Genomic DNA, 25,663 nt, shown 5'->3' on the forward strand with positions numbered 1-25,663 from the left:
GCAATCAAAGGCTGCATATAATTTGTTCTCCATTACAGTGCACAAGCTCAAAAGATGTGCAGGTTATTCCTAGGATGTGATTTATGCTGAGTGTTCATCTAGGTTGGTTTTCCATTTAGCCTTCTGAAAAGCTGTTTGAGAGGCTGTTACAAAGTGATTAAGTTTTGACATTTTTTTCATCTTTGCTTCTTCCCCCGCACCTCAAAGCTGGGGGAATGTCCTGTAGTTCCTCATAGCCTCCCAAACTGACCTCAGAATTACTCTTCTCCAACAGGAGCTGGAAATTGAAAGGCTTAATGCTGTGTTGAAGCAACATGGACTTGTCGGCCAGTCCAGATAAGGTGCCATCCTAGGGCCCAACGGAGCCAGTGCCGCCATACTGTGCCATTTTGAACATACTCTTTTGTACATTCCCTTCCATGCCTAGAAGAATATTCTATCCCTATTGCTTGTTAAGACTCAAGTGTTGGAAAAAAAAATCCACATATCTGAAAACCAATTATTACAATCTTTAATTGTACAGCTGTACAGTTTTTAAAAAATAGCAAAAATAATTTAATAAAAGTCAAATCTGTGAAACTGGTTGACATTGATTAGCTTCACAAAACTGCAAGTTACTATTGAAGTACCTAAAGAGGAAGGTGGATGGATGGCAGGTGAGTCAGTGGCCTTTTCCCCCAAACCCCCCCCCCCAAATTCCTGGGTGTGCCTGACACAGCAGTTCCTTTAGTCTAAAAAAGAAAATAAAATAAAATAATAAAGCAATGTCTTACAATAAGCTGTTCCTACTTGCAGGACCATGGAAATGAATATAGGAACATGCAGTGGGCTTTGGGGAGTTAGTAGTCCTCAAGAATGGAAAACATGGGGAAAATAAATTCAGAAGAAATATCAAGGTGTGTAGTACAATCCAAGTGTGTGAGTTTGGGGGAGGCAGTAGTGGTGGGAACTGGAGCTTCCCAGGAGAGGAGGAAGCAAAGTATAGCCATCTTGATTCACGGCTCCTTCCTTTACAATTCCTTGCCCACGTATTACAAGAGGAGGGGAGGAATGGCTCTGTCCTGGGGGGGGGTAAGCACAGCACAGGAGTTGAGCTGTATTCCACAAAACTTCCACTGCAGCACATGATGGAAGCTGCGTTTGCCGAAGGACCCCCCCTCTCTCACTGCTAAACAGGATTATGGAGGGGAGTTGCTGCTGTTGTCTCCTCTAGTCCAACCCTGCCACGGCTTATTTGGGGCTCCTTTCCCCATATACTCCCTTTTCAGACATGCAGCCAGTCAATATTTTGGAGGGATCTTTGATCCCAGTGGAAGAGTGGTTTGAAACCTGGTTCGCTCTCGCATTGAGAAAAGGAAGGAAGAAGAAGCAGCTCACGCTGCGACTAAACAAATGGGAAGAAAAAGTCGAAGGGCAAGTTGGCTTCGATGGTTGGTCGTGCTTTGTAACCCGGCTCAGCAGGCGCAGAGACGTCAACAAAAGTGGCAGAGCTGAAGATCTGGATTGTTTGTTCGCTTCCTGAGTCAACCTGCAAGAGACAGGCAGATGCATTCCACACCCTGGCTCTGCTTAGGACAGGAAAGAAAAGTTTCACTTCACAGAATGAATCATGCAGAACAGCTCAAATGCTGAGCTCCAAAAGAAAATAGGTTGTTGTGTCAGTGTTAGCTGGCAGAATATATATGATAAGGAGCCAAGGTCAGGAGAGCTTTAAGATCAGGACTGTGCTTGTTTAGAGCACCAACTCAGTACAAAAACATTTCCTTTCCAGCTATTGTGGGGTTTAGCAGCAGCTAGTTTCAGAACTGAAAGGAAGACACAACAGGCATGCTGGAGAGATAAAATGCAAGAAACACAGGGCTCCTGCTGAAAATGCCAACTCTGCATCTTGTTGCCCCTGCTCCTTGTTAATACGTAGAACAATCTACCCTGAGTCCTGATGTCATTATACTGCATGCCCCATTTCCAGCGCCACATCACTGGCTGCTCCAAGGGTACGTGGCCATGGGAGAACTCAGACAGGGCATGGGCATCACCACGGGGAGAGAGGGGCAGTGGTTGCTTTCAGCAGCAGTCCCGTGCTGCTTGTTCAATCACATTGATTCTCCTGCTTTACCAACATAAAAGCTCAAGGCACCTAATGAAAGAAACATGCAATGCAAAGAGGCCCAAACAGGCTAGTGGAAGTGTCTCTCCCGTGCCGAATGATTGGCTGGCTGACTTCTGAAGTGCAAGGGTGGGGAGGGGGCAGCTGGGGAAAACAGGCCGCTGAGAAGGACCTCTCTCTTTCCCCTCCCTCTCTTTCTTTTTCCATTCCACCCATATTTCTGAGAGTCCCTTCCTCCCTCTTTCCACTTTAGCCACAAGGAACTTGCAGGGTTCCAGCCACCGCCACAGCTAAAAAGGACGGCTGCTCAGCAGGTCCTCCTACAGAACCCCAGGAGTCCATAAAGCTTCCTTCTAAGCATACTGGGTCGACAACTTCAATGCCACCTTTAGAGCGGAAGCATGAACAGAACCTTCAATGTGCCAAGATTTCCCTTTGAGTGGGAAAAGCCAGTTTCATTAGCCAGACATCTGTCTCATACACAGACATGGAACCTTGCAAATGTGAAAGCCAATTTAGTTAAAAATACATGCGAGGAGCTCCCTTCTATCACAGGAGATCGCCACCCACCTGGGGCAAGGCGGCTGTCATTACCGTTGCCGTGAGACTCACGATTTTCGCCTGGGGGTTAACTAAGGAGCCATATTTAGTCCATTTCACTTCTATTTGAAATGACACGGGAATTTCGCAGGTGCTCTGAAAAAGGAGACAGACATTTTGCTAGCTACAAGGTATCATTGGCAAAAAAAGAGAGAACTTCAGGCTCGTTCCAACTGCCTGAAATGGATCCCCATCCCCACTTACGCTACTGAAGACCCTCCTGGATTGCAGCTGTTACATTTCCCCAGATAAAGACAGAACTTAAAATGCAGTTGAGTCAGCTGAAGAAGTTAGAGAGCCAAAAGTAGTAAAATTACCTGATGGCTACCCATATTGACTTAGGGCAGGGTGGACACACTCTTACCGCTTCGGTGACGTTGTTAGAAATTTGCAGCCAGTCCAGTTCATTCTGGGGCAGAGAATCTCCAAAAGAGGCCGCGTAGTCTGGGAAGTTTTGACCCCTCAGCACACTCAGGAGCGCTGGGGCCAAGAGCCTGCAGTCCGCATCCTTGGTAATTCTTTCAGAAAAGAAATTTCTGTGTCAACAGTGCTGGACGGCAACCAACTAATGAACCACTCGTCAAGAGCAGCACTTAAAGGCTAACCACGCCATTCCCATATTTGGCTATTCTAATCAATGCGACGGTGCTACCGGCAATGTAAGGGGGGGTTGTATATTTGGGGGGGGGGGGGAGAAAGAAAACCACTTACACCATTCCCATTCCTCCATTTTGTCTACCTGAGTCAACAGGTGAGTTTCATTCATTTCAAAGAAGTTAGCATAAATGCAAAGAGGGGGTCTGCAGTCAGTAAACTGGCAATTGCCCTAACAGTGGAAATGCAACCTTGGCTGGCAACTCAGTTTTGCCAGAATGACACTTTGAGCAGGGGGTGGCAAGTGCCTACCCCACAGGCCAGGGCTGACCAAATACATTTTGGTACCTGAAGCGAACCACAAAATGGCTCCCCCAAACACACCAGGGAAGAAGGGGTGATTGAAGATCTATACCAGGAACAAGAGGCTGCTGAAGATGTGGCGTTGAGGGGGGTGCTGCTGCTGAGGAGGAGGCAGCAGATCTGGTCACCAAAGAGCATGCAGCTGTTGCTGCAATAGCAGCGGCGGGCAATGCATTTCTTGGCTACCCAGTTTGCTGCCCCTGTGGATCCAGCCAGCTGAGGCATTTGCTTCGCCTTGCCTCATGGGCCTGCCGGGCCTGTCCCTGGCGTGCTGGAAATCAGCTTTACAGCTACCACATCTGAAATTGTTACAGGAGAGATCTCTCTCTCTTTCTTTTAGAAATGCCCAAGCAAAGGGTATTGGAAGGGACAAAGCAGGAGGAGGGAGTAATGTGTGTCAAGGAATTGCATTAGACCATGTTTGCTGAAGCAAAGTCCCAAATTCAAGATGGAGGCACCCAAGGGGCATGAAACTCTGCCACTCTGCTAAGTGAGATGCCAGCATTTTCCTTGCAACCCAACATTGTGATGAACAATTTCTTAAGCATGGAAGTAAGAATAGGAATGGGATGCTGGTGGCGCTGTGGTCTAAACCACTGAGCCTTGGGCTTGCTGATCCAAAGGTTGGCAGTTCGAATCCCTTTGATGGGGTGAGCTCCTGTTGCTCAGTCTCAGCTCCTGCCAACCTTGCAGTTCGAAAGCACTCCAAAAAGTGCAAGTAGATTAATAGGTACCGCTCCGGCGGAAAGGTAAACGGTGTTTCTGTGTGCTGCTCTGGTTTCAGTGTTCCATTGCGTCAGAAGCAGCTTAGTCACGCTGGCCACATGACCCGGGAAAAAAGTCTGCGGACAAACGCCAGCTCCCTCGGCCTATAGAGGGAGATGAGCACCGCAATCCCAGAGTCATTCGTAACTGGACTTAACTGTCAGGGGTCCCTTTACCTTTTAAGAGTAGGAAATGGCATATGGCCTGTCGACTGGTTTCAGCCCTTACCGTAGTTGGCATCCAGACAGCATGCTGTACCCAAACAATACTGGGGTTCTGACTCCTTCCACAGCTAAGCAATCCTGAGCAGGTGTGCTCTTCATGAGGGTAAGCTGGCCAGCTTCATTTGTGCTCTGAACAATTCCAGATGTAAATGTAGAGTCAAAGGGAAACTGCACAACATCCAGAATCTGAAGGAGCGTCTCCACCCCCACCATTCTGCCCGGACACTGAGGTCCAGCGCCGAGGGCCTTCTGGTGGTTCCCTCGCTGCAAGAAGCCAAGTTACAGGGAACCAGGCAGAGGGCCTTCTCGGTAGTGGCACCCGCCTTGTGGAACTTCCTCCCACCAGATGTCAAAGAGAAGAACAACTACCAAACTTTTAGAAGGCATCTGAAGACAGCCCTGTTTAGGGAAGCTTTTAATGTTTAATAGGTTATTGTATTTTAGTGTTCTGTTGGAAGCCGCCCAGAGTGGCTGGGGAAATCCAGCCAGATGGGCGGGGTATTTATTATTATTATTATTATTATTATTATTATTATTAATCTCTGAACTGCCTTGTCAGAGCATTATTACTTGCTCCAGGTGGTGGCCATTCTTTGATCCTGGAACTTTCTGTGCACAAAGCATGTGCCCTGCAATTGAGCTACTAACTGCCCCTTCCCCTAAAAGCCAGATGCAAGAATACAGAGGTCGCAGGAGAATCCCCTCCAGCCCCCTACCCACGCTGGACAGAGAGCCCAAGCCCCACCATGCCCAGCTAGCTCTCCAGCTTCTAAACAGCTTGCCCAAACCCAAGCATCACCCACAAAATGACGTGGCTTCTTCCAGTTCAGTGAGTTCAGAAAAGCAAAACAGGCAAAACCAAAAGAAAAACCCTCGGCCATTATCCCACCAAAACTCCCAAAACCAAAACAGCCAAGATAATTGGCAATGCTCTGTTGTGTGTGCTGGAGTAAGACGGTAAATTCTGTGCTGACAGTCTGGCACCAGTTTCCAGGAGAAAATTTAGAAATTGCTAATTTCATAGTATTCTTTCCCACATGGGACTACTGTCTTCAGTTCAGGATTGAACAACTTAAAATTTCTCAGAGAAATAAGCCGGAACTGATTTAGCCTTGAAAGAAATGAGCACTATGAAATGTAACTTTTTCCCAGGCAGGGACAGTTCTGCAGAGCTGTGATAAGTCATGAAAAAAGGATATCCAGGAGTCCGAAATCCAGCTTTTATTGGTAGGCCAACAACATAACCAGGGCTTCCGCTGAGACGAACAGGCTGAGTTTCTTGCTGTGTGCGGAGGGGACACAAAATACAATACCACTTAATTTTCCATTAACCATTTGTGGCAAAGCAGCTAATAGGAAAAATCTCCTTCAGGATTATAGATAAATTGAATTACTGTTTTCTAAGCAGTAAACCATTTGAATAATGGAGCTCATGTTATTATTACATTGTTGCTGTTACCATAAAGCACCAATGCTGCAGCAAGCAAAGGCTCTAGCAGCTCAGCCAGCTGCTTGTGGCTGGAAAGCCAGACAGGATGTTTGTGACTGTTGCCATGGGAACAAAGGGGCAGTCCATTCTGTACTGAGCACCGGATGTTAGCTCAGTGTGTGTGTGTCATATGACCCGTACTGGATGTACTTGGGAGGAGTTTTCTTCTTGCTGTTGTTGAGTGCAGACATGATTCTCTGTACTGATGTAAGAGGCAGAAATAAATGATGTAAATAGTTTTCTGTCTGCTTCTTTCCCCTCCCTGGGGACACCAAAGGGGAGAGAGGAAGAACGGTGTGTTCCTCTCATACATCTGAGAAGAATCGCCGGACCTCGCCTGCTTATCAGCAGAGGTATGGGACAAGGGGAGGTCGACAGGAATATCTGCCGGTGCCTACGCTTGTGGCACATTCCTCTGACCCAGGCAGAATTCCAACAGTGGTAGCAGAGGATGGTTGCGATTCATCGAACATCTGCATGAGATGCTGGTTCTTCAGCGTTGCTGTATTTTGAGAAATTGACCAATCTGAGACTTGCGCCTGATGGAGATGTTCAAGCGCACCTGACAGAAATGAAGTTTCTGCGTCAACAGATGGTGGAACGCAATTTCCGTCTTCAGGAGGAAGTGTTTTGCTTCATGATGATAAACAGCCTTAGCCGCACCTACAAGGTTGTTGCCAGTCAGCTTGGTTCCCTACCGGCCGCGCAGCTGACCGCGGAGAGAGTTTGTGCTGTGGTCCTGAATGAACACGACAGACTTGCTGCACTGGAAGAAAAAGACAGGGGGAGGGAAGAACAGAGTTCTAATTCCCCCACTGCTGATGCTACTGGGGAGCATGATGTAGCATTGAGTGCTGTCCGATGCTACAATTGTGGACAGACTGGGCATCTACAGCGAAACTGTAAGAAGCCGCGCCAGTCAAGAGGAGCAAAGAGCAGCTCTACGAAGCCTCAGGCGTCAGGCAAAAGCCGTACCAAGTGCCAGGTGAAACCTGCAAAGGCTATGATGGCGAAAGGAACCACGCCAGATGTTGGGAACTCGTTCATAATTGACACGGGCGCAACGGTTCACATGTGCCCGCACAGAGGACTATTTTCGACGTTGAGGAAGCAAAGCTTCACTGTGAAACAGGCCAACGGTCAGGAGTTGGAAGCGACCGGAATTGGGACTGTGTATCTTGAGAGTCTGAACTTGACTATAAGTAATGTTTACCTGGTTCCAGAACTGAGATTTAATCTGCTGAGCGTGTCGCAGATTGCAAAGAAAGGACTGAAACTGTCCTATGATGCTAAAAGCTGCAAGATCTACAAAGATGGAGAACTGTTTCTTACTGCCAAAGAGAAAGATGGACTGTATTTGTTGACTTTTGATCAAAGTGATTACATGAAATGTAATTCTGATGTTTCTAACGAAATCTCTCTTGCAGGTGTGACCAGTGCGAGCACCAGGAAGCTCACCAAGAAGGTCGACAGAGCATTTCAGCGGGTGTATGCTGATGTGATTGGTCCTCTAGAACCATCTAGAGGCGGTGCACGATTTTACCTTGTGTGTGTGGATTGTTTCACTAATTATTCTTGGGTTTATATGATGGAGAAACCGCAAGAAACTTTAGAAAAGTTTCAGGAGTTTTGTGACAAGGTTAAAAATATGCATGATGCTAACATTGATTGTCTTTTCACAGATCACAAGCAAGTTTTTCTGTTACAGAAGTTTCAGAAGTTCCTGGATGGAAAAGGGATAGACCACAAAGTGGCAGTTTCGCAAGAAGCGTGGAACAGGGGGGTCTGTGTTAGAGTGAACAAAGAATTGCAAAAGGGGATGAATGCGCAATTGCTGAGTTCACATTTGCCACATGAATATTGGGCCGAATCACTAGCGTCCTATCTTCATGTGTGGTTGAGAAAAGTCTCAACAGAGTTGGGATGTTCTCCTTTTGAGAAGCTGTTCAATAGAAAACCTTCTGTTGCCTATTTTAAGGTTTTCGGGTCTCATGTGAGAACAGAAGCTCCAGGTGGAGTAAAGAATGCCAGAGGCATTTTTGTGGGTTATGAAAAAGGTCTCTACAGAGTAATTTTGTCTGAATCTGGTCAGGTGATTCTCACAAAGTTCCTAGAGAGTGCTCCAAAGCAAGAGCGGGTAGTACAGACATTTCCCACAGGAAACGATTCAGATGATGATGATGATGATGAGTTTGATCTTATTGAGTTCAGTAGTACTGATGATGACAGCGATAGCTCAGACAGCTCAGTTGTCACAGTCATTGAGAGGAAATCTCACATAATGACTAGACCCTCAGAAGAGGAGGATGAACCATTGATTAAGCTTAGTACTGGTTCTCCAGAGAGTTCAAAGGTTGAACCAGTGAGCACAGAGGATCAGAACCTCATACGCAGGTCTGAGAGAGTTACAAAGGGTGTACCACCAAAGAGGTACTCAAAAGAGTTTGCTAACTTAGCTGTTGCGTGTGTTGCTATTGTTAACAACTCAAAGCAGGTTGAAGCAGTGTCTAAGTCAGAGACAAAGACACAACAGAGAGTAGCTAGCCAAGGTAATGCAGAAGCACTCATTCCTTGGAAGCCAGACAACCAGAGAGGTACACTGGTGAAACCAGTGGTGGAGAGTTCCAAGGGTGGAACTGAAACAACAGGGGAATGTTATAAATATAACGACTGTTTGTTTTCTTCTCTGGATGACGCTTTGCTCGCGGCACACATTGATACTTTAGGGGGAGTATGTTACCATAAAGCACCAATGCTGCAGCAAGCAAAGGCTCTAGCAGCTCAGCCAGCTGCTTGTGGCTGGAAAGCCAGACAGGATGTTTGTGACTGTTGCCATGGGAACAAAGGGGCAGTCCATTCTGTACTGAGCACCGGATGTTAGCTCAGTGTGTGTGTGTCATATGACCCGTACTGGATGTACTTGGGAGGAGTTTTCTTCTTGCTGTTGTTGAGTGCAGACATGATTCTCTGTACTGATGTAAGAGGCAGAAATAAATGATGTAAATAGTTTTCTGTCTGCTTCTTTCCCCTCCCTGGGGACACCAAAGGGGAGAGAGGAAGAACGGTGTGTTCCTCTCATACATCTGAGAAGAATCGCCGGACCTCGCCTGCTTATCAGCAGAGGTATGGGACAAGGGGAGGTCGACAGGAATATCTGCCGGTGCCTACGCTTGTGGCACATTCCTCTGACCCAGGCAGAATTCCAACAGTTGCTTCAGGTACATGCAGAAGATACACAGGTAGAAATGATTTTCAGAACCTATGCTTTGAAGGAAAACAGGAACACACTGAGCGACTGAAATCCTTGTTTTTTTAAGACAGCTGTGCCCCGCCCCGCCATCAGCTCTAAAATATTGTTACAAACCAGCTTCCCACAAAGTTATTAAAAATATTTTGGGAAGCTGCAGCCCAAAGGTTTATCTGCCAAGACTGGAAAAAGTCAGAGCATCTGTCAATAGAGGCTTGGGTTAATAAGAATCTGGGACATTGCTTGCCTGATTAAACCAAGATGATTAAATTAACGAATTTAATAAGGGCCAGAGAAGGAAGATATCAAGAAAACGGATTTGTTGAGAAGTGGAGTTTATTTATTAGATACTGGGGAAAGTGTAAGATGTAATCAAAACCTATACACAATGTTGGGTGAAATACAGACTGAGCTGTTATAAAGTTTGTTAAGTTCTGTAAGATAAAAAAAACTAGAATAATCATATGATCATCAGGACCAACATATTAGGAGGTGATTATGGATGTTTAGACAAATTAATGTGCAAAATTAACCATGCACAGAGGAGACATAGATTGGTTATTGTATGGGACGAATGCAGCCACAGTAATTGAATTTGTGTTATATTATAATATCATGTAACCTTTTTAAACTTTTGTTTTGTTAAATCTTTTTGGATCTTAAAAATAATAATTTGGGAAATTACCTGAATGAAACGGATCTCAAAGGACTGCAATACAAAACGTGCCATCATGTTAATGGTCCCCAGGATCAAAGATACACCCGCACTGGCAATTTCACCTGCCTCTGTGAAGGTAATAAGGTAACTTGCCTGAAAAACAAAAAACAAATGCAGCTTAACGAACAGGAAGGTCCACAGCTCTTTATCATTTACTAAGGGCTGCCGACTTCACTCGCCAACCCTGCCAATCCCCCAAGCCATGCCCCCTCTCCCCTTACAGCAGGGGTCAGCAAACCTTTTCAGCAGGGGGCCGGTCCACCGTCCCTCAGACCATGAGGGGGGCCAGACTATATTTGGGGGGGGGGGATGAACGAATTTCTATGCCCCACAAATAACCCAGAGATGCATTTTAAATTAAAGCACACATTCTATTCATGTAAAAACACGCTGATTCCCGGACCATCCGTGGGCCGGATTTAGAAGGCGATTGAGCTGGATCTGCCTCCCGGGCCTTAGTTTGCCTACCCATGCCTTACAGCTTACCCAAATCACACTCTCTCCGTCCTCCTCCTCTTGATCCTGCCCCCCCACGTCATACTGCCCACCTCACACTGACAACACCATTTAGAAGGGTGAGGAGAAGGGAAACAAAGGGCAGCAACAGGAGACCAGGACACTTGCTGGGGAGCTGCCGCAGCCTGTCCTGACTTCCTCAGCTGTTTGCCTGGAGTCCCCTCCTGCCTCCATGTCCTTCTTCCTCAGCCTCCAATGTCGCTGAAGCCAAAAAGGGGGCTTCAGTGTGAGGTGGGGAGCTCCACCAGCCTGTCACGGCTGCTCCTCCACAGCTTGCCTGGGCCACCCACCACCTGAGCGGCTAGCCTGGGCTGTCCACCTGTTTGCTTGCCTGCCCATGTCTCTCTCCTCTTCACTCTCCAATGCTGCTGTTCTGTTGTCACGCGGTAGTTTGCAGCACCATCATTCAGCAGCTACACAAACTGCGGTATGGCGATGTCCTTACATTTTTATTATATGTAACAAGGTAAGATATCCGAGATGGGAAACCTTTTTTCAGACCAAGAGCCACACTGCCATCTGGGCAACCTTCCAGGGGAAGGCACAGGCCACCAGTTGGCAAGGCCAGAGACACAAGAGAGCAAAGCAACAAATGCAAATGTTACTTTTGTTCAGCAGGCTAGTTTCTCTTCACTCCGTCCAGGAAATCAAGAGGTCAAAGACACACAAGGGTATGAAGTAGGGCTGGTAAGAGGTGTGGCCTGGGTAGAGTACCCAGGGCCACATGGAGAGGCCTGGAGGGCCACTTTTGGCCCTCGAGCTTAAGACTGCCCATCCGATTTATATAGTGCCCTGGGCATACATTTCACCTCATCATGTAACAGAAGCAAAATACAGGTCCTTGTCCCATACAATCCAAATATTGATGTGGGGTAGGGAACCCAGAGGGAGAAAGATGGCTGCTTGCTGAAATTTCTGCTTTATATTCTAACGGTTGCATTATTGTGATGTTGATTTTATGCACTGTTTTGTTTTTATGCTCCTTTTTTGTAGCTGCAAGCAGTATTAAATTCTTATTTGAAAATATGAGGGATAGGAGTTTTTTTAGAAAACAAAGTAGGGCAGGGTAACAAGGGATGAAAACCAAGCAAACTCAGTTCCACGTGGTTATTAGGCGTTTTCCACAGCAGAGTTGAAAGTGCTTCACCATGAGGTAGGATTTTAGAATGGGCTTGATGGTTTATATTATGTTTTTAACTGTTACTATTGTTCATCCAGTGCTGTTATCAGCTGCCTTGGGCATAATCCAGTAGGAAAATGCAGCATGAATGAATGAAGGCACTGTCTGCGTTTCCTGGGAGAACTCTCCAGAGCAGCCTTTGCAGAGTCTGCTCTAGACGTAACAGAGAGTCCTTTGGTTTCTGATCCTTTGAGCAAAATGGGTCCAGCAGAACCAGCTCTTCACGCCTGCTGGCAAAGTGTCTGCTATTTTATGTTCGTAACTGGAAATCTAGAGGGCAGGGGGAGTTAAGCAGCTATATTTCAATGCAAGTTAGAAGGGTTGACCAAAAGGTAAGGAATAGAACAGACCACCTGTCTGCATGGCCCAGCTTTTTGTTTTGATGAAGTTTGTTTACAGTTCTACATGTCACCTGGTTTCCAGTATGGAGTACAGTGGTACCTCGGGTTACATATGCTTCAGGTTACATACGCTTCAGGTTACAGACTCCACTAACCCAGAAATAGTGCTTCAGGTTAAGAACTTTGCTTCAGGATGAGAACAGAAATTGTGCTTCGGCGGCGTGGCAGCAGCAGGAGGCCCCATTAGCTAAAGTGGTGCTTCAGGTTAAGAACAGTTTCAGGTTAAGAAGGGACCTCCGGAACAAATTAAGTTCTTAACCCGAGGTACCACTGTATGTGGGTCTGCACGAGGGGCTGCATCCATTGTCGGCCTTCCTCAAAACAGATCCATTGAAATGAATGAACATTGGTAACAAGGGTCCATTAATTCCAATGAGTCTATTCTGAACAAAAATCGGTTGGCTGCAATCCTTGGCAGGCACAAAGACTTTTGTGGTGACATTTTTTCAAAAATAAAAATAAAATTGGGTTATGTTTAATGTGGACATAGTTCTTCATGAGGTTTTAAAAACTAAATTAATTTTTAAGTATTTAACCCGAGGTACCACTATACAAGCCTCTTCTCCTGTCTTTTCAAGAAATGCTGAGTTGAAATGGTAACTGCACACTTACCTCCAGGACCACGTTACTGCATGACAGACCATTCAATGTGGGGAGAATCAGAGCATCAGTGTTCTTCAAACGCGTGCGCAGCCCCTCCGGACTCTGCACGGTTACGGACTGGATGGTGATATTCACCTGCAAAATACAACGGATCAGCCTCAACAAATCCAGCTGCTGCAATCTTGCACACAAACCAGGCAAAGAGAACTTGGCACATTCACTAAGCTTCTCAGGGCTTTATGAAGGGGAGTACCCTCTGAAAATTACAACATTTGCATGGCTGAGAAACTGACGCGCAGAGCTTCCGTGGGAGAAAGCTTGGAAAGCTCTGATGTACAGGAAGGAAAGAAAACAAATCCAAAAAATGCTGAGGGGAACAAAAACACATGCAAAACCTTAGGGACATTTAGAGGAGTAAGTAGAGCAGGGAAGGCTTGAGCGCTTTTTATCCAAGAAGATTTAAGCCAGCACTCCCCTCCCTGCTGACCCTTCCCTTGGAAAAGGACAGGGACGAGGAGGAGGAGGAATAGACTTGGATGTCACTACTTGAAGCTACACTCCTCCTCTCTGTGATGGCCCTCCTCTTCAGAAAGATCAGCATGGGGAGATAGTAATCATCATTTTACAAAGGCTCTCAGGGCACTTTTAAACAGCAACCCTCCCACCAACCCAGCATGCACTTTGCTAGCACCTTCCTCCAGAAAAGACCAGGAGGGGGTGTTGAATGCAATTGTGAAAAGGAAAGGGGAAGAGAAGCCTTGTGGCTCCAGGTTTTTGGCCCAGCCAACCAACAATTGTAGAGCCCTCACCACTGGTATGGCGGCTGACTCAGAGCCCCACTTAACTGGAAGGTCAATTCAGAGGCAATTAAGCCTTGATTGTAGCATCAGTGTAGTAAGAGACTATATCCAATACAAAGCACCCAGATATAAACAGCAAATCTCTCAAACAGAATAAAGAGACACTTACCACGAGACTTGACTCTGGTGCCTAGCGGGAATAATAAAGAAGAAGCATTTTAGACACAGCTGCATTCGCTTTTGCAAAAGTGACAAGCGATTAAGCCTCCATCCCAGAATCCTCCACTAATGAAATTCAATTCTTGTTGGAGAACTGGGGGTCCTGCAAACGTAAGTTATAGCTGCCGCTACAAATGGTGCTTACTTTTATTTCTGAATAAAAAGCAAATACACGTGCAATCCTGATTTCCTACCCCACCCCTCAGTTTGTTACATGCAAAATTCCACCCTCTGGCTGGTTCCCAAAATAATCACCTACAGCCAAAACACTAGAACTGGTGTAGAACTGCATGCTGAGGCCTGGCAGGGTGGTGCATGCATCTCCCGTGACCATCGTGTTGCATTTCACTGCCTGGTTCACAAGAAACCCTGGAGAAACCACAAAATACAAGAGAAGTGCCAAAAATATTTTTTCAGGCTACTAATAAATCCAACTGCACATCGGCGGTCAAACAAAACCACTAAAACGTTTTGCCAGCGGACAGGGACCTTTTCATTTAGACATGCTGGCCTGTAAGTATGTTGCGATGGACACAGAGATTCAGTAATTGCTCTCCTGGTTTTACTGCTGTTTAACCTGTCTTGCTTTTATGCTTTTTATTTGACCTTTTACTGCAATTTAATTGATTATACTGCAGAATAATAACAGCAGCAACAACACTTAGAAACAACATTATTAAGCAGTATGATATATTAGTAGTGGTAATAATGATATTATTTGTTGTGAAACAACCTGTGATCTTCGGAGGAAGGGAAGTATACAAATTTAATAAATAATAAATAAAAATACTTGTTAGCTACCTTGAGCGCCATCTGGTGGAAAGGCAGGTTACATATTTACAAAATTAAGCAATATTTGTTGTTGTTCAGATAAAGCCCAAACAGCAGGGTAGAAAGAGCCAGGAAAGGACAACACATAATCTCTGACCTGCAGGGTTACCGTGGGTACACCAGGCGAGGAAGAGAGGAGCAGGGAGATTTAGGAACCCATCTGATGTCTGTATGGGATCGTTATACTGTCAACAAAAAAACACAGGCGGTTTTATTTTGAACTATAACCACCCCACTTCCCAGCTGGTAATGCTAAGAACCTTGGGACATTAAGGATATAGTGCTTGAGTTTGCTTTCCCTCCACATCCCTTTTCCTCAGATGCTGTGTCTTTTTAGACTGGAAGCCTAAAAAGAAACTGTGCTATTTTCATTGATATGTGAGCCACTCTGAAAGTCTGGCTAAAGAGCTTTCTTTGAATAAATAATTAACAAAATGGGTGTACACATGTACCTCCCCACTTTACCTTGTACTTGCTGGTACTGTTTGTACTTGTAGCCTGCCGGGTGTCCAACTCATCCTCCAGTGCAAGGTTGCTCTCAATACCAAAGGTATTGTCGCCAAATTCTTGAAGCAACCTATCAAAATTGTGCATAGTAGGTATTTCTGGGGCTTGGAACGATAAGGCAGCTTTGTCTGGGGGTGGGTAGAGAAGAAAGAGCGCTTCAATGTAGTACATTTAACTGAATTTTGGAGTTTATTCTTACTGAACTTTTGGGACTCATGGAAGTTCTGGGATCGCACGGGAAAAATGCCACCACGTATTGAGACAACAAGATTGGAAACAAGGTAGAGACTGCTTTAAGAGCATGTGTGAATGGCCATTGAGACCATGCTATGGACCAACCCATAAGGGGAAGAAAATTGTCTACCCCATCAGAGGCTGTAAGTTGCACCCAACATTGGGGGGGGGGGCATTGTGTGTGCATGATGTCACGTGCGTGCCACCCCAACCCAACCAGGCTGACTTGGCCCGCCATCCCCCAACTGCCCACTGCCTTACCTTTTGTTCATTGCCATGAGATTGAGGCTGCCTCAGCAAGGCACCTCTTCCCCCTCCGCCAAGGCGCTTTAGTGTGGAAGGCGCCTTAGTGATAATGAAAAGGATGCACCAGGGAGAAGACACTTCGCCCCACCATGTCCCTGGCAGAGATCACTAGCACACCTTCCCAGATGGAGCCCTGGTGATCATCAAAAGGATGTGCCAGGGCGAACCGGCTCCCTGGCGGAGATCGCCAGCACACCTTTGACGAAGGCGCTCTGGTGATCGTCAAAGGAACATGCCGGCATGAAGGCCTCCTCAACATTGAGGAGGCCCAAGATATCTTGGCCCACAGGAGCTGGCGCACCTGATCCCTATAAATGTACAGAGAGCAGGAATAGCGATGTCCAGGAGACATGTTAACAGGGGCTGGAAGACTAGAGCAGAAACCAATGAAATACACCCAGGTGTATTTGGCTGCTTTTAGCTTTTGTTACCAACTTCAAGTCTTCAGGACGGGGCGATATTCAGATGTTAGTCACACTCAAGAGTTGACACATTGAAATCAAATAAATTTGTGTTGGGTATCACCCTACAGAACGGGGTTGGGGACCTGTGGCCTTCCAAACAGCTGCTAGACACTGACCCATAAGCTCCAGCCAGCACAGCCAATAGTCATGAAAGCTGAAGTCCAGAAGCATCTGGAGGGCTAGTTTCCCAACCCTGCTATAAATCCCTCTAAAGTAAATCAACTGTATTAATGAAATACTTATTTTATTATTTAAAGTATTATTATTTTTATATTTTCTTAATTTTTCAACAAAAATAACACAAATAAAAAACAAACAACAACAAACACTTTAAAAAGATTTTTTAAGCCCCCCCTTCATTTACATACTGAAGGCAGTATGCAAGAAGCAAGAAATATTGGGGGGTGCTTTTTGGTAAGTAGTTTACCGCTTTCTGTAAGGTACCTTTGAAGGATTTGTATCCTGAAAGGCAGGATATAATGAAATAATTGAGATAATTATAGGGGCAAAAATATAAAACCGTAAAATAACATTGCCATAATACGCAAAGGCAACTAAAGACAAACGAAGCAGACTAAGCAAGAGCCAACTATACGCTTTAAAGTGTCTTGGAGGAAGTTCTGACACACTGCGACAAAATGACTGTATTGCTGGCAAAGGAATTCCACAGAGAAAGTATGAAGTTGGAGATTAGTGAGTGGCACATTGTATGTCTCCCTTTCATCCTCTCTCCACCGTGTGTGTGTGTGCATGCGCGCGCGCACACACACACACACACACACACACACACACAGAGATGACAGGCTTCTTCTTTCTCTCTTCATCTCAACCCTCAACACAAGGCCTTTGAAGAATCAACCAGACAAGAGATTCATGCCTGACTTGGCTCTACTTACTGTTAGTGGACTGAATACAGAAAATGCTGGGGTTGACCTTGTCGGCTAATTGAAAGATCCTCTCTGGAGGATGCGCTGTTGGATCTATTGAATAGAGAGCTTCTTGCTGCCTGCAGAGATGCCTGTCACCTCTGCAGGGGAAACAAACATAAAAATTAAAGCTAAAAAAACCAAACAAACCTCTTTTTACATAAGACATCCTTATAACACAGGGCAGGAGCAGCCCACGGAATGCTTTTGGCACCAGACATGACACTGCAGCAGCCACGTGCCATTATAGCTCACCACTCAAGCCTCAGACACTAAAAATAAGGCATATAAATGATAAAGATAATTTATTACAAATGATTCCGGGAAAAGGGTCTAAAACAGCTGGAGACCCTTACTGATGCCATGCAACAATATCAAATCATACAAAGGAGTTTAACAAGGAATATTAGATACTGTTCAATAGATTTTCAAGCTGCAACCTTCCTTTGGAGTGATATTACAGTATCTGTTTATATATGTATATTCCTTTTATTAGCCCCATGAAAATAAAACTGTTAAAAGTAATGAATGGTTTCCTGTATGAGACAAAGGAAAGCTTTCTATTTACTAGAGGCGTAAATGCGCGGCCACCTCTGAACAGCAGCAGAAGCCAAACTGGAACAAACTGTAGGGACCTTAATTGTCCTTGTGGAGAATTTCTGATCCCCTTTTTCTGCCACCCAAAAGGCAGGTGTGTGAAGAGAGAGCAGAGGCGGTTTCACCCCAGCGTCTCACAGGGTCTGGGCCAATGCAGCTTGTTCCTCCCTCCACTTTTCAACATCATGATGTATCACTATATTGAGATGTTTAGCTGGTGATACATTGCAATGTTGAAAAGCTGATATTGCCCAGCCTTACCCTGCTGAGGGCTAGATTCAAATCCTGGCTCAGTCACATAGGTTTGAGTGAATCTCTTGTCTCACCTGATACATGTGATTACTGCTATGACCAATAAGAATGGAACTGAGCCTCTGAAGAATTTAACAGAAACAGTGAGAGCACATTATAGATCAGCTCCCCTGCAGCGGCTTCACCTGCCACTTCTATCGTTCGTTTTAAGTTCAAGTTTCTAATTTTTCCTTAGTTCCAACTTGTATTTATTGTTAATAAGTGATTATCAGTAAGAGGAATGTCAATGCAAGGACGTGTTTGCGTACAATGCCTGACATTTTAGCAGCACTTTCCAGAGGGAACAGCACAGAACATAAACACATGTGATTTGCCTCTCTACTGGCAAGGCCACATTTCTTTTCATAACAGAAAATTCATCTAAAATTCAACACACTTTTGCTTTGCTGTCTCTAAGAGCTCTGAAAGTACCTGAACGTGGGTGGCAATCAGCAATGTGGGCCAGAACAATGGCAAGCATCAATCCCAGTGATGGGGTGATTCATTTCCCACAGAGCTGGAAATAAGCCCTCACAGTGAGATTGGGCTGATGTATAGAGAAGGGAATAGTTTGATAAGGGTGGCCTTTTGTCCCCAGAATTCACAGTTATTTCAAGCAATCTTCTTCTTTAAAAAAAAAAGGGAACAAAACCGGTGTTTCAAGCCCTGAATGCTGCAATAAAAACTTGCTGGCATATTTGTATTCAACAAAAATGCCACCAATGAGCCTGGCTTTATTTGGTTGTCTCATTCACAACATACAAGAATACCAGAGGCATAAACAGCTGTTAAGAGGAAAGCAGCTAGATTGCCTAGAGAAAGAAAACCAGAGCAAAGTTCCCCATGCATAATGTGTGGTGCTTTAATAAGACAGAGCGGGGGCAGCAGTGGGACACGAATAGCACATGCTGTATACATAAATGCATCCTTACAAAAGATCCCTCGATGGGTAGAGAATTATCCTTCCGGTATGGAGATATGAAAAGCATTGCAACACTTCTTTTTAATTAATTCTGGGATATCAAAGCCAGGAATTTTGTGCTGGATTTTGTGCAATTGATCACATATCAGAAATGCACAACTCGGCATATTCAGAGAACATCATCTTACATTTGGCACCTTACAGTGAGTTTGTGGCTTTAACACCTGCAAGGCTAGCTTGAAAAACTGTGGGTGATGGTCAGCAACATCCTAGAAGTCAGAAAAGGGGTTGAGAGGGCAAGATAGTTCCTTTCTTGGCTAGTAGAAGTTTGGCAACATTAATGTATGTGAGCAAATTCAACTCTACTTGCTCAGTTTCTCCAATTCTACTCCTCTTAGCCAATAGCTTGGATTGCCTGAAAAATGGCTTTCCCTTTGCAAGAAAGCCCTGTTAATAAATACCCCAGGGGGAAAAAGCTTTCTTCTGATTTAAATATTTTTTACTCTGCTCTTCAGCTGAAAAAGGCCCCAGAGATTTTTTTAAAGAAAATGAGAAAAATATTTCAGCCCAACAGATATACAAAATCCTTAATGTATTTTCTGTCTCAAGCACCATTTCTTAATATCTAAACTAAACCAAAAGTATTTTATATGAATACTATTAAAATAAAAGTTCCTGAATGGAAAACCGGGGGGGGGGGGAGTTAATTCAAACACGCAGCTTCTTACTCTTATGGGGCTGTACCACCTCAGAATACTCAGAGAGACACATCTCCATTTCAAAACCACTCTATATATGGAATGCTCATCCATCAGAGAGACTGATCTGCTGACCTTCACATTCATGCACATTCTGATGTGGGGAAGCTTCCAGAAAAATTACAGTACCTCCCCCCAAGTATTTTGGGGTGGTACAGTGCTACAAGCCATGTTCAAAGCTGCATATTTGAACCAGCTCGTCTTTCCATTCCGCTCAGAAGCTGCACTGCACTGGGGTTACAGACTGGTTTTTAGGCAGACATATGCCCATATTCTGAGGTTGTACTGCAGCACAGACCCTTCTTGAACTTATGAATCTGTTCAAAGTTGCATCTTTATATTTCAAGCCATGAAGCATGTACAAGCACTTACGTGACAACAGGAACTGAACACATAGTGAAGAGGCTGAAATCTGCAGCAGTGCATATGGGGTCACAGCAACAATTTACATCACACTGGTCCACCAGGAGGTCACAGACACACAACTCGGCCACTGAAAACAAACAGGTTTTGACAAATAGTACTGAATGTTAAACCTAAGGGGGGGGGAAGGAAGTCCCTCTTCCAGGCGCAATACTAGATACGGCCCAACTTCTTTCTTCTATTATATACAGAGCCACAAAACCAGAAGGCTTAAAGGACTTGCTTTCATGCATAGTCTCTCAAAATCTTCTTCTCCATATTCATGCAGCTTATTGTGTGCATTTTAATACTAGTAATTTGTGTTTATATGAATGTACAATAAGGGGGCAGAAATACTGAAATGGGGATACTGAAATAGGGTCTTAAATAAATGAACTTGACCTAATTATGACTTAGCTGGCTGCATCCCCACTGTTTTAAAGATTTTTAATGATTTTGGTTTCCAATGGGCTTGCTTTTTGGTATCTAATTTTAAAACAGCTCTGCATAATCTGCTGTGTCACTCATCCGCACTGAAAGGAGCCCCCCCAGAGCAAACCAAAGGTCCCCCTGGTTCTTCATCCTTCCATCCGTGGCAGAGAGCAGCCAGCTGCGTGCACTTGCAAGAGGTACCTGAAGCCGCATGTCCCTCCAACACCTATCAAAATGCTAAGCGATGCAGCTTCTGAGCAGCAGGGGCTGAACTTGTGCAATACACGTGTAAAAGAAATTAGCAAAGATCTATCATAACAGTGATAATCTATGCTGGAAAAGTAAAGAAAAGGAGGGTACCTTTTATCATATGCGGTGGACCTCCCCCAAGGTGAAAGACTTCTGGGAGAAGATTTATAATGAATTGAAAAAAATGTTGAAATATACATTTATTAAGAAACCAGAGGCCTTTCTTCTTGGAATAACAGGTTTAGAATTGCCCAAGAAAGATGTTAATCTGTTTTTGTATGCCACAACCACAGCAAGAATTTTGTTAGCTAAGAATTGGAAAACACAAGAAGTCCCTACAATGGAGGGATGGCAGATGAAGATGATGGGTTTTTTGGAGCTAGCCGACCTGACTGGAAGAGTCCGCAACCAGAAGGAGGAGTACCAGGGGGAATGGATGAAATTCAAAGACTATTTAGTTAAATATGTTAAGATAATTTAATTGGAAAAACTTGCAAATACCAGATAGGCTTAGGATTTAAACAGATCATGTTAGAGATTAATAGGTTTAAAGTTAAAAGAGAAAGAAAGAAAGATGTCAAGCGATTAAGTTATTTTTATAAGAAAATTGGTTTTGGAAAACTGTTATGATGATATACACTGAAATTCAACGAGGGGAATTCGAGGAAGTCACTTAACAATGTTACTAAGATTGGTTTAAATACAGTTGAGATTTATGTCTAAATTTTTTTGGAAAATTAATTTTAAAAATTTTGGGGGGGAAATACAGGTGTATAAGAACATCAGAACTGCACCACTGACAGGGCCAGAAGTCCGCACTGCTCAGCATCCTACTTTGAACAGCCACTACGACGGGAAACTGGGCACGTAGAGACGCCCCTCTGTCGAGCCTGCGCTGCGGTTCCGAGGTAGACTCCCCCTGTATCGGGAGGCTCCATTTAGCCGCCGGGCCTACCGCTTCTTCCCTTTCCTACCCTCCCCACATCGCTCGTGGCGGGGCTGGGGGCTCACCGTCGGTCACAGGCGCGGGCCACGGACCAGGTCGGGGAGTCGTTCCGGGGTCCGGCAGCTCCGAAGGGACGGGCACCCCCGCCGCGTCTGTTGGAGGGGGCTCACTGCTGGAGGGGCCCGGGTCGGAAGTCCACGCAGGGCTGCTGGCGGGGCCCGGACTAGGGGAGGCCTGGCCGGGACTAGGGGTCGGGTGAGGCGGGGTACCCGCTGTCGGCGCCCCCGACGTGGCCTCATCCCAGCCGGTCGGGGGCTCCGAGGTGGCCGCGCTCGTTGGCGCTTCCGTGGAGGAGGACAGCGGCAGTAGAAGGCAGGCCGCGAGGAGCCTCGGGAAGAACCGCAGCGGCGACCCGGGGCCCATCCCGCCTCCCCGTGAGGCCGCCGCGGCCTAGGCAACGGCGGACGCCCGCCGGGCGGTAGCTAGGGTGACGGCGCAAGGCACGACGGGAGCCTCGCCAAATCCCGCTGCAGACTTGAAGCCGGCGGCGGCTCTCGCAATCGCTTCGGGTAGAACAGCGCCGCCCCCGAGGCATCATGGGAAGGAAATACAAGCAGGGCGCCGTTGCTGTGGCAACGACCTTGAGGCCCAATGTTGTTTAGTTGTTTAGTCATGTCCGACTCTTCGTGACCCCCTGGACCAGAGCACTCCAGGCGCTCCTGTCTTCCACTGCCTCCCACAGTTTGGTCAAACTCATGTTTGTAGCTTCGAGAACACTGTCCAACCATCTTGTCCTCTGTCGTCCCCTTCTCCTTGTGCCCTCCATCTTTCCCAACATCAGGGTCTTTTCCAGGGAGTCTTCGCTTCTCATGAGGTGGCCAAAGTATTGGAGCCTCAGCTTCAGGATCTGTCCTTCCAGTGAGCACTCAGGGCTGATTTCCTTAAGAATAGACAAGTTTGATCTTCTTCCAGTCCATGGGACTCTCAAGAGTCTCCTCCAGCACCAGAATTCAAAAGCATCCATTCTTCGGCGATCAGCCTTCTTTATGGTCCAGCTCTCACTTCCATACATCACTACTGGGAAAACCAGAGCTTTACTACACGGACCTTTGTTGGCAAGGTGATGTCTCTGCTTTTTAAGATGCTATCTAGGTTTGTCATCGCCTTTCTCCCAAAGAGCGAGCGTCTTTTAATTTTGTGACTGCTGTCACCATCTGCAGTGATCATGGAGCCCCAGAAAGTAAAATCTCTCACTGCCTCCATTTCTTCCCCTTCTTTTTCCCAGGAGGTGATGGGCCCAGTGGCCATGAGCGTCATAAGGCCCAATAGTAGGCCCAATTGCAGGTCCGATCGCCAACAGCGAGTTTTCCAGGCTGAAAAGGGATGGCATCGTCTGCAGCAATCTGCATGTCAGTTGCATTGCTCAAAGTCCCCCTTGCTCCCCTTTTGCAAGAGCGGAAGCAGGCCATGCCATCCCACACCCTGGACCAGCTTTGGCCCAAGTGCTTCCAGCCGTTGACCTTGACCCTAAGCACCCCAATACATGCAGTTAGACTGAACTTTAATTTTCCAATCCAGCCACTCTGCTCTTACGGTCAGAAAGTTCTTCCTGGTGCTTAGCTGGAATCTCCTTTTGTGTTACTTGAAGCCAATGGTTCAGGTCCTTGGTCCAGGTCAGGAGAAAACAAGCTTACTACATCTTCCATGGGGCAGCACTTTAGGTATTTGAAGATGACTATCATATCTCATTCTCCTCTTCTCAAGGCTAAACATACCCAACTCCCTCAACCGTTCTAATAAGGCTTGGCTTCAGACCCTTGATCATCTTGGTCACCCTCCTGTGCACCCATTCCAGCTTGCCAATATCATTACATTGTGGTGCCCAGAACTGGGCACAGTATTCCAGGTGTTGTCTGACCAAGGCAGAAGAGTGTGGTACAAGTACTTCTCTTGACCTTGATGCAGCCTAGAATAGCATTAGATTTTTGTGATGTTTCATCACACTGTTGACTCCTGTTAAGCTTGTGGTCTATTAATGTTGACTTGACCCTTAAATCCTTTTTACATGTACTTCTGGCAAGCTAGGTGTCCCCCATCTTATATTGGTACATCTGGTTCTTCCTGCCTAAGTGCAGAACCTTACAACTGTCCCTACTGAAATTCATTTTGTCAGTTTGAGCCCAGTTCTCCAATTTGTTAAGGCCATTTTGAATCCCGATTCTGTCTACTGCGGCATTAACTACCCTTCCCAGTTTGGTGTCATTTGCAAAGTTGATGTGCACCCTCTCACTTCCTTCCTCCAAGTCTTTTATAAATACCTTGAACGACAGGCCCAGGACAGAGCCCAGCGGACCCCACTTATCACTTTTCCCCAGCATGACGAGGAACCATTAGTGAGCACTTTAAGTCAATCAACCAGTTACAAATCAACCTGTTACCCTATCCAGCCCACATTTTATCAGCTTTTTTCACAAGACTATCATGGGGGACTTTGTCAAAAGCCTTACTGAAATCCAGATAAACTATGTCCACAGCATTCCCCTGGTCCACCAAACCTATAATTCTATCAAAAAGGGAAATGAGATCTGTGTGGCATGACATATTTTTGAGAAACCCATGCTGGGTCTTAGCAATCAAAGCATCCTTTTCTAAGTGCTGACAGACTGTTGAATTATCTGTTCTAGGATCTTTTCTGGTCCTAGAACCAGGAAAACTCACTGGTTAGTAGTTGCCTGGGTCTTTCCCCCCCTTTTTGAAGATGGGGAAAATATTTGCCTGCCTCCAATCTGTAGGGACCTCACCTGTTCTCCAAGGATTCTCAGTGATTATAGACAGAGGCTCTTGGATTACATCCACAAACTCCTTTAGTAGTCTTGGGTGCAGCTCATCAGGTCCTGGAGATTTGAATTCATTTAAAGTAGCAAGGTATTCCCTTACTACCTCTTTTCCTATCATTCTCTGTCTGATGCCAGCGGTGTGCAGGAAATGTGAGTTTCTACATACTGAGAATATAGAAACTTATTTTTATGATTATGGAAGAAATTCATTATACCCCTGCAGATGGCTTCCTTCCTGCTCCACCTCACTGATCAAGTCCCCCCCCCCATTATAAATGCTCAGCCACTTCAGTATCTGAGCAGCAGAGGGCGCCCTGGAGTATGTTTTGTTCATTCACAGGAGACTTCGAATAACATCTAAATAGCAAAACTTCCAGTTTATAGTTAATTCTGTTTGCCTGAGAGTATAATATTTTCCAGAAGTCCCAAGCTGGCAGAGGACAGCAGTGGGAGCTGATTATTACTCATACTGCCCATTGCCAGTGTGACTCACACCTGACCTAACCCAAGAAGGATCGCTCTTCAATGGTGCAAGTCTTTTCTCTCTGCTGAAACTGTTGGCCACTTTCTGATACCACAGCCAACATCATCATGTGTCTAACACAGGGGTAGGCAACCTAAGGCCCAATCGCCTTCTCAATCCGGCCTGCGGATGGTCCAGGAACCAGCATGTTTTTACATGAGTAGAATGTGTCCTTTTATTTAAAATGCATCTCTGGGTTATTTGTGGGGCCTGCCTGGTGTTTTTACATGAGCAGAATGTGTGCTTTTATTTAAAATGCATCTCTGGGTTATTGCACTCTTCAAAAGGAGTGCAAGATAATTGCACCTAAGCAGCAGCAACCACAGTGATCAAGGGGATGAAGGAATTCCCCCTACAAGGACAGCCTGCAGCATCTTGAGACTTTTTAGTTTAGAGAAAAGGTGACCAAGAGTGACATAGTTCGAGGGTTTTAAAATAATAGGTTTTTTTCTCCTCTCATAACACTAGAACTTGTATAGGCCAAAGGTCATTAACTTTTTTGCATCCTGAGAGCCGCCTTTTCTTCTATGAACAATCTTCAAGGGGTTGCCCACTGGCAAGGCAGGGGCCAGAGGTAGAAATGGACAAAGCAGCAACTGGAAAGTTTACCAC

The 25,663-nt window shown here is 45.6% G+C and overlaps 2 protein-coding genes across 5 annotated transcripts in view; one reads left to right on the top strand and one right to left on the bottom strand.

The window, feature by feature from the left end:
• The window catches only part of HVCN1 (hydrogen voltage gated channel 1), a 31,374-nt gene extending 30,795 nt beyond the window's left edge, over positions 1 to 579 (top strand). For all 3 annotated transcript variants that reach the window (XM_081017614.1, XM_081017612.1, XM_081017613.1), the window contains exon 6: positions 275 to 579. In XM_081017614.1, the coding sequence (XP_080873740.1) occupies positions 275 to 340 (66 nt within the window). In that variant the 3' untranslated portion in view covers positions 341 to 579. The remainder of the gene's footprint in view (positions 1 to 274) is intronic.
• On the bottom strand, positions 490 to 22,222 carry TCTN1 (tectonic family member 1). 2 transcript variants are annotated; one of them, XM_081017402.1, is made up of 14 exons: positions 21,757 to 22,211; positions 20,035 to 20,155; positions 17,065 to 17,195; positions 15,123 to 15,292; positions 14,755 to 14,842; positions 14,086 to 14,195; positions 13,777 to 13,797; positions 12,817 to 12,942; positions 10,075 to 10,200; positions 5,851 to 5,935; positions 4,658 to 4,796; positions 3,072 to 3,225; positions 2,678 to 2,803; positions 490 to 1,528 (listed from the first exon to the last, which is right to left on the bottom strand). In XM_081017402.1, the coding sequence occupies exons 1-14, from the start codon at positions 22,112 to 22,114 to the stop codon at positions 1,385 to 1,387; spliced, it is 1,899 nt and encodes a 632-aa protein (XP_080873528.1). In that variant the 5' UTR covers positions 22,115 to 22,211; the 3' UTR covers positions 490 to 1,384. The 2 variants fall into 2 exon arrangements, with proteins under 2 accessions (XP_080873528.1, XP_080873529.1); XM_081017403.1 differs by lacking the exon at positions 2,678 to 2,803 and having other exon boundaries at positions 21,757 to 22,222.
• Between the last annotated feature and the right edge of the window lie 3,441 nt (positions 22,223 to 25,663).

Source organism: Podarcis pityusensis, assembly GCF_964106645.2.
Source record: "Podarcis pityusensis genome assembly, chromosome: 8".
NCBI classification, from domain to species: domain Eukaryota; kingdom Metazoa; phylum Chordata; class Lepidosauria; order Squamata; family Lacertidae; genus Podarcis; species Podarcis pityusensis.

Excerpts from the sequence above, each read along its gene's own strand:
- TCTN1 (XM_081017402.1), bottom strand. The coding sequence starts at position 22,114 with ATGGGCCCCGGGTCGCCGCTGCGGTTCTTCCCGAGGCTCCTCGCGGCC. Across the intron at positions 13,798-14,085 it reads CCAGTTCTAGTGTTTTGGCT|GCACCAGAGTCAAGTCTCGT; the intron begins GTAGGTGATTAT and ends TATTCCCGCTAG. Across the intron at positions 12,943-13,776 it reads CACCAGAGTCAAGTCTCGTG|GTGAATATCACCATCCAGTC; the intron begins GTAAGTGTCTCT and ends TGTATTTTGCAG.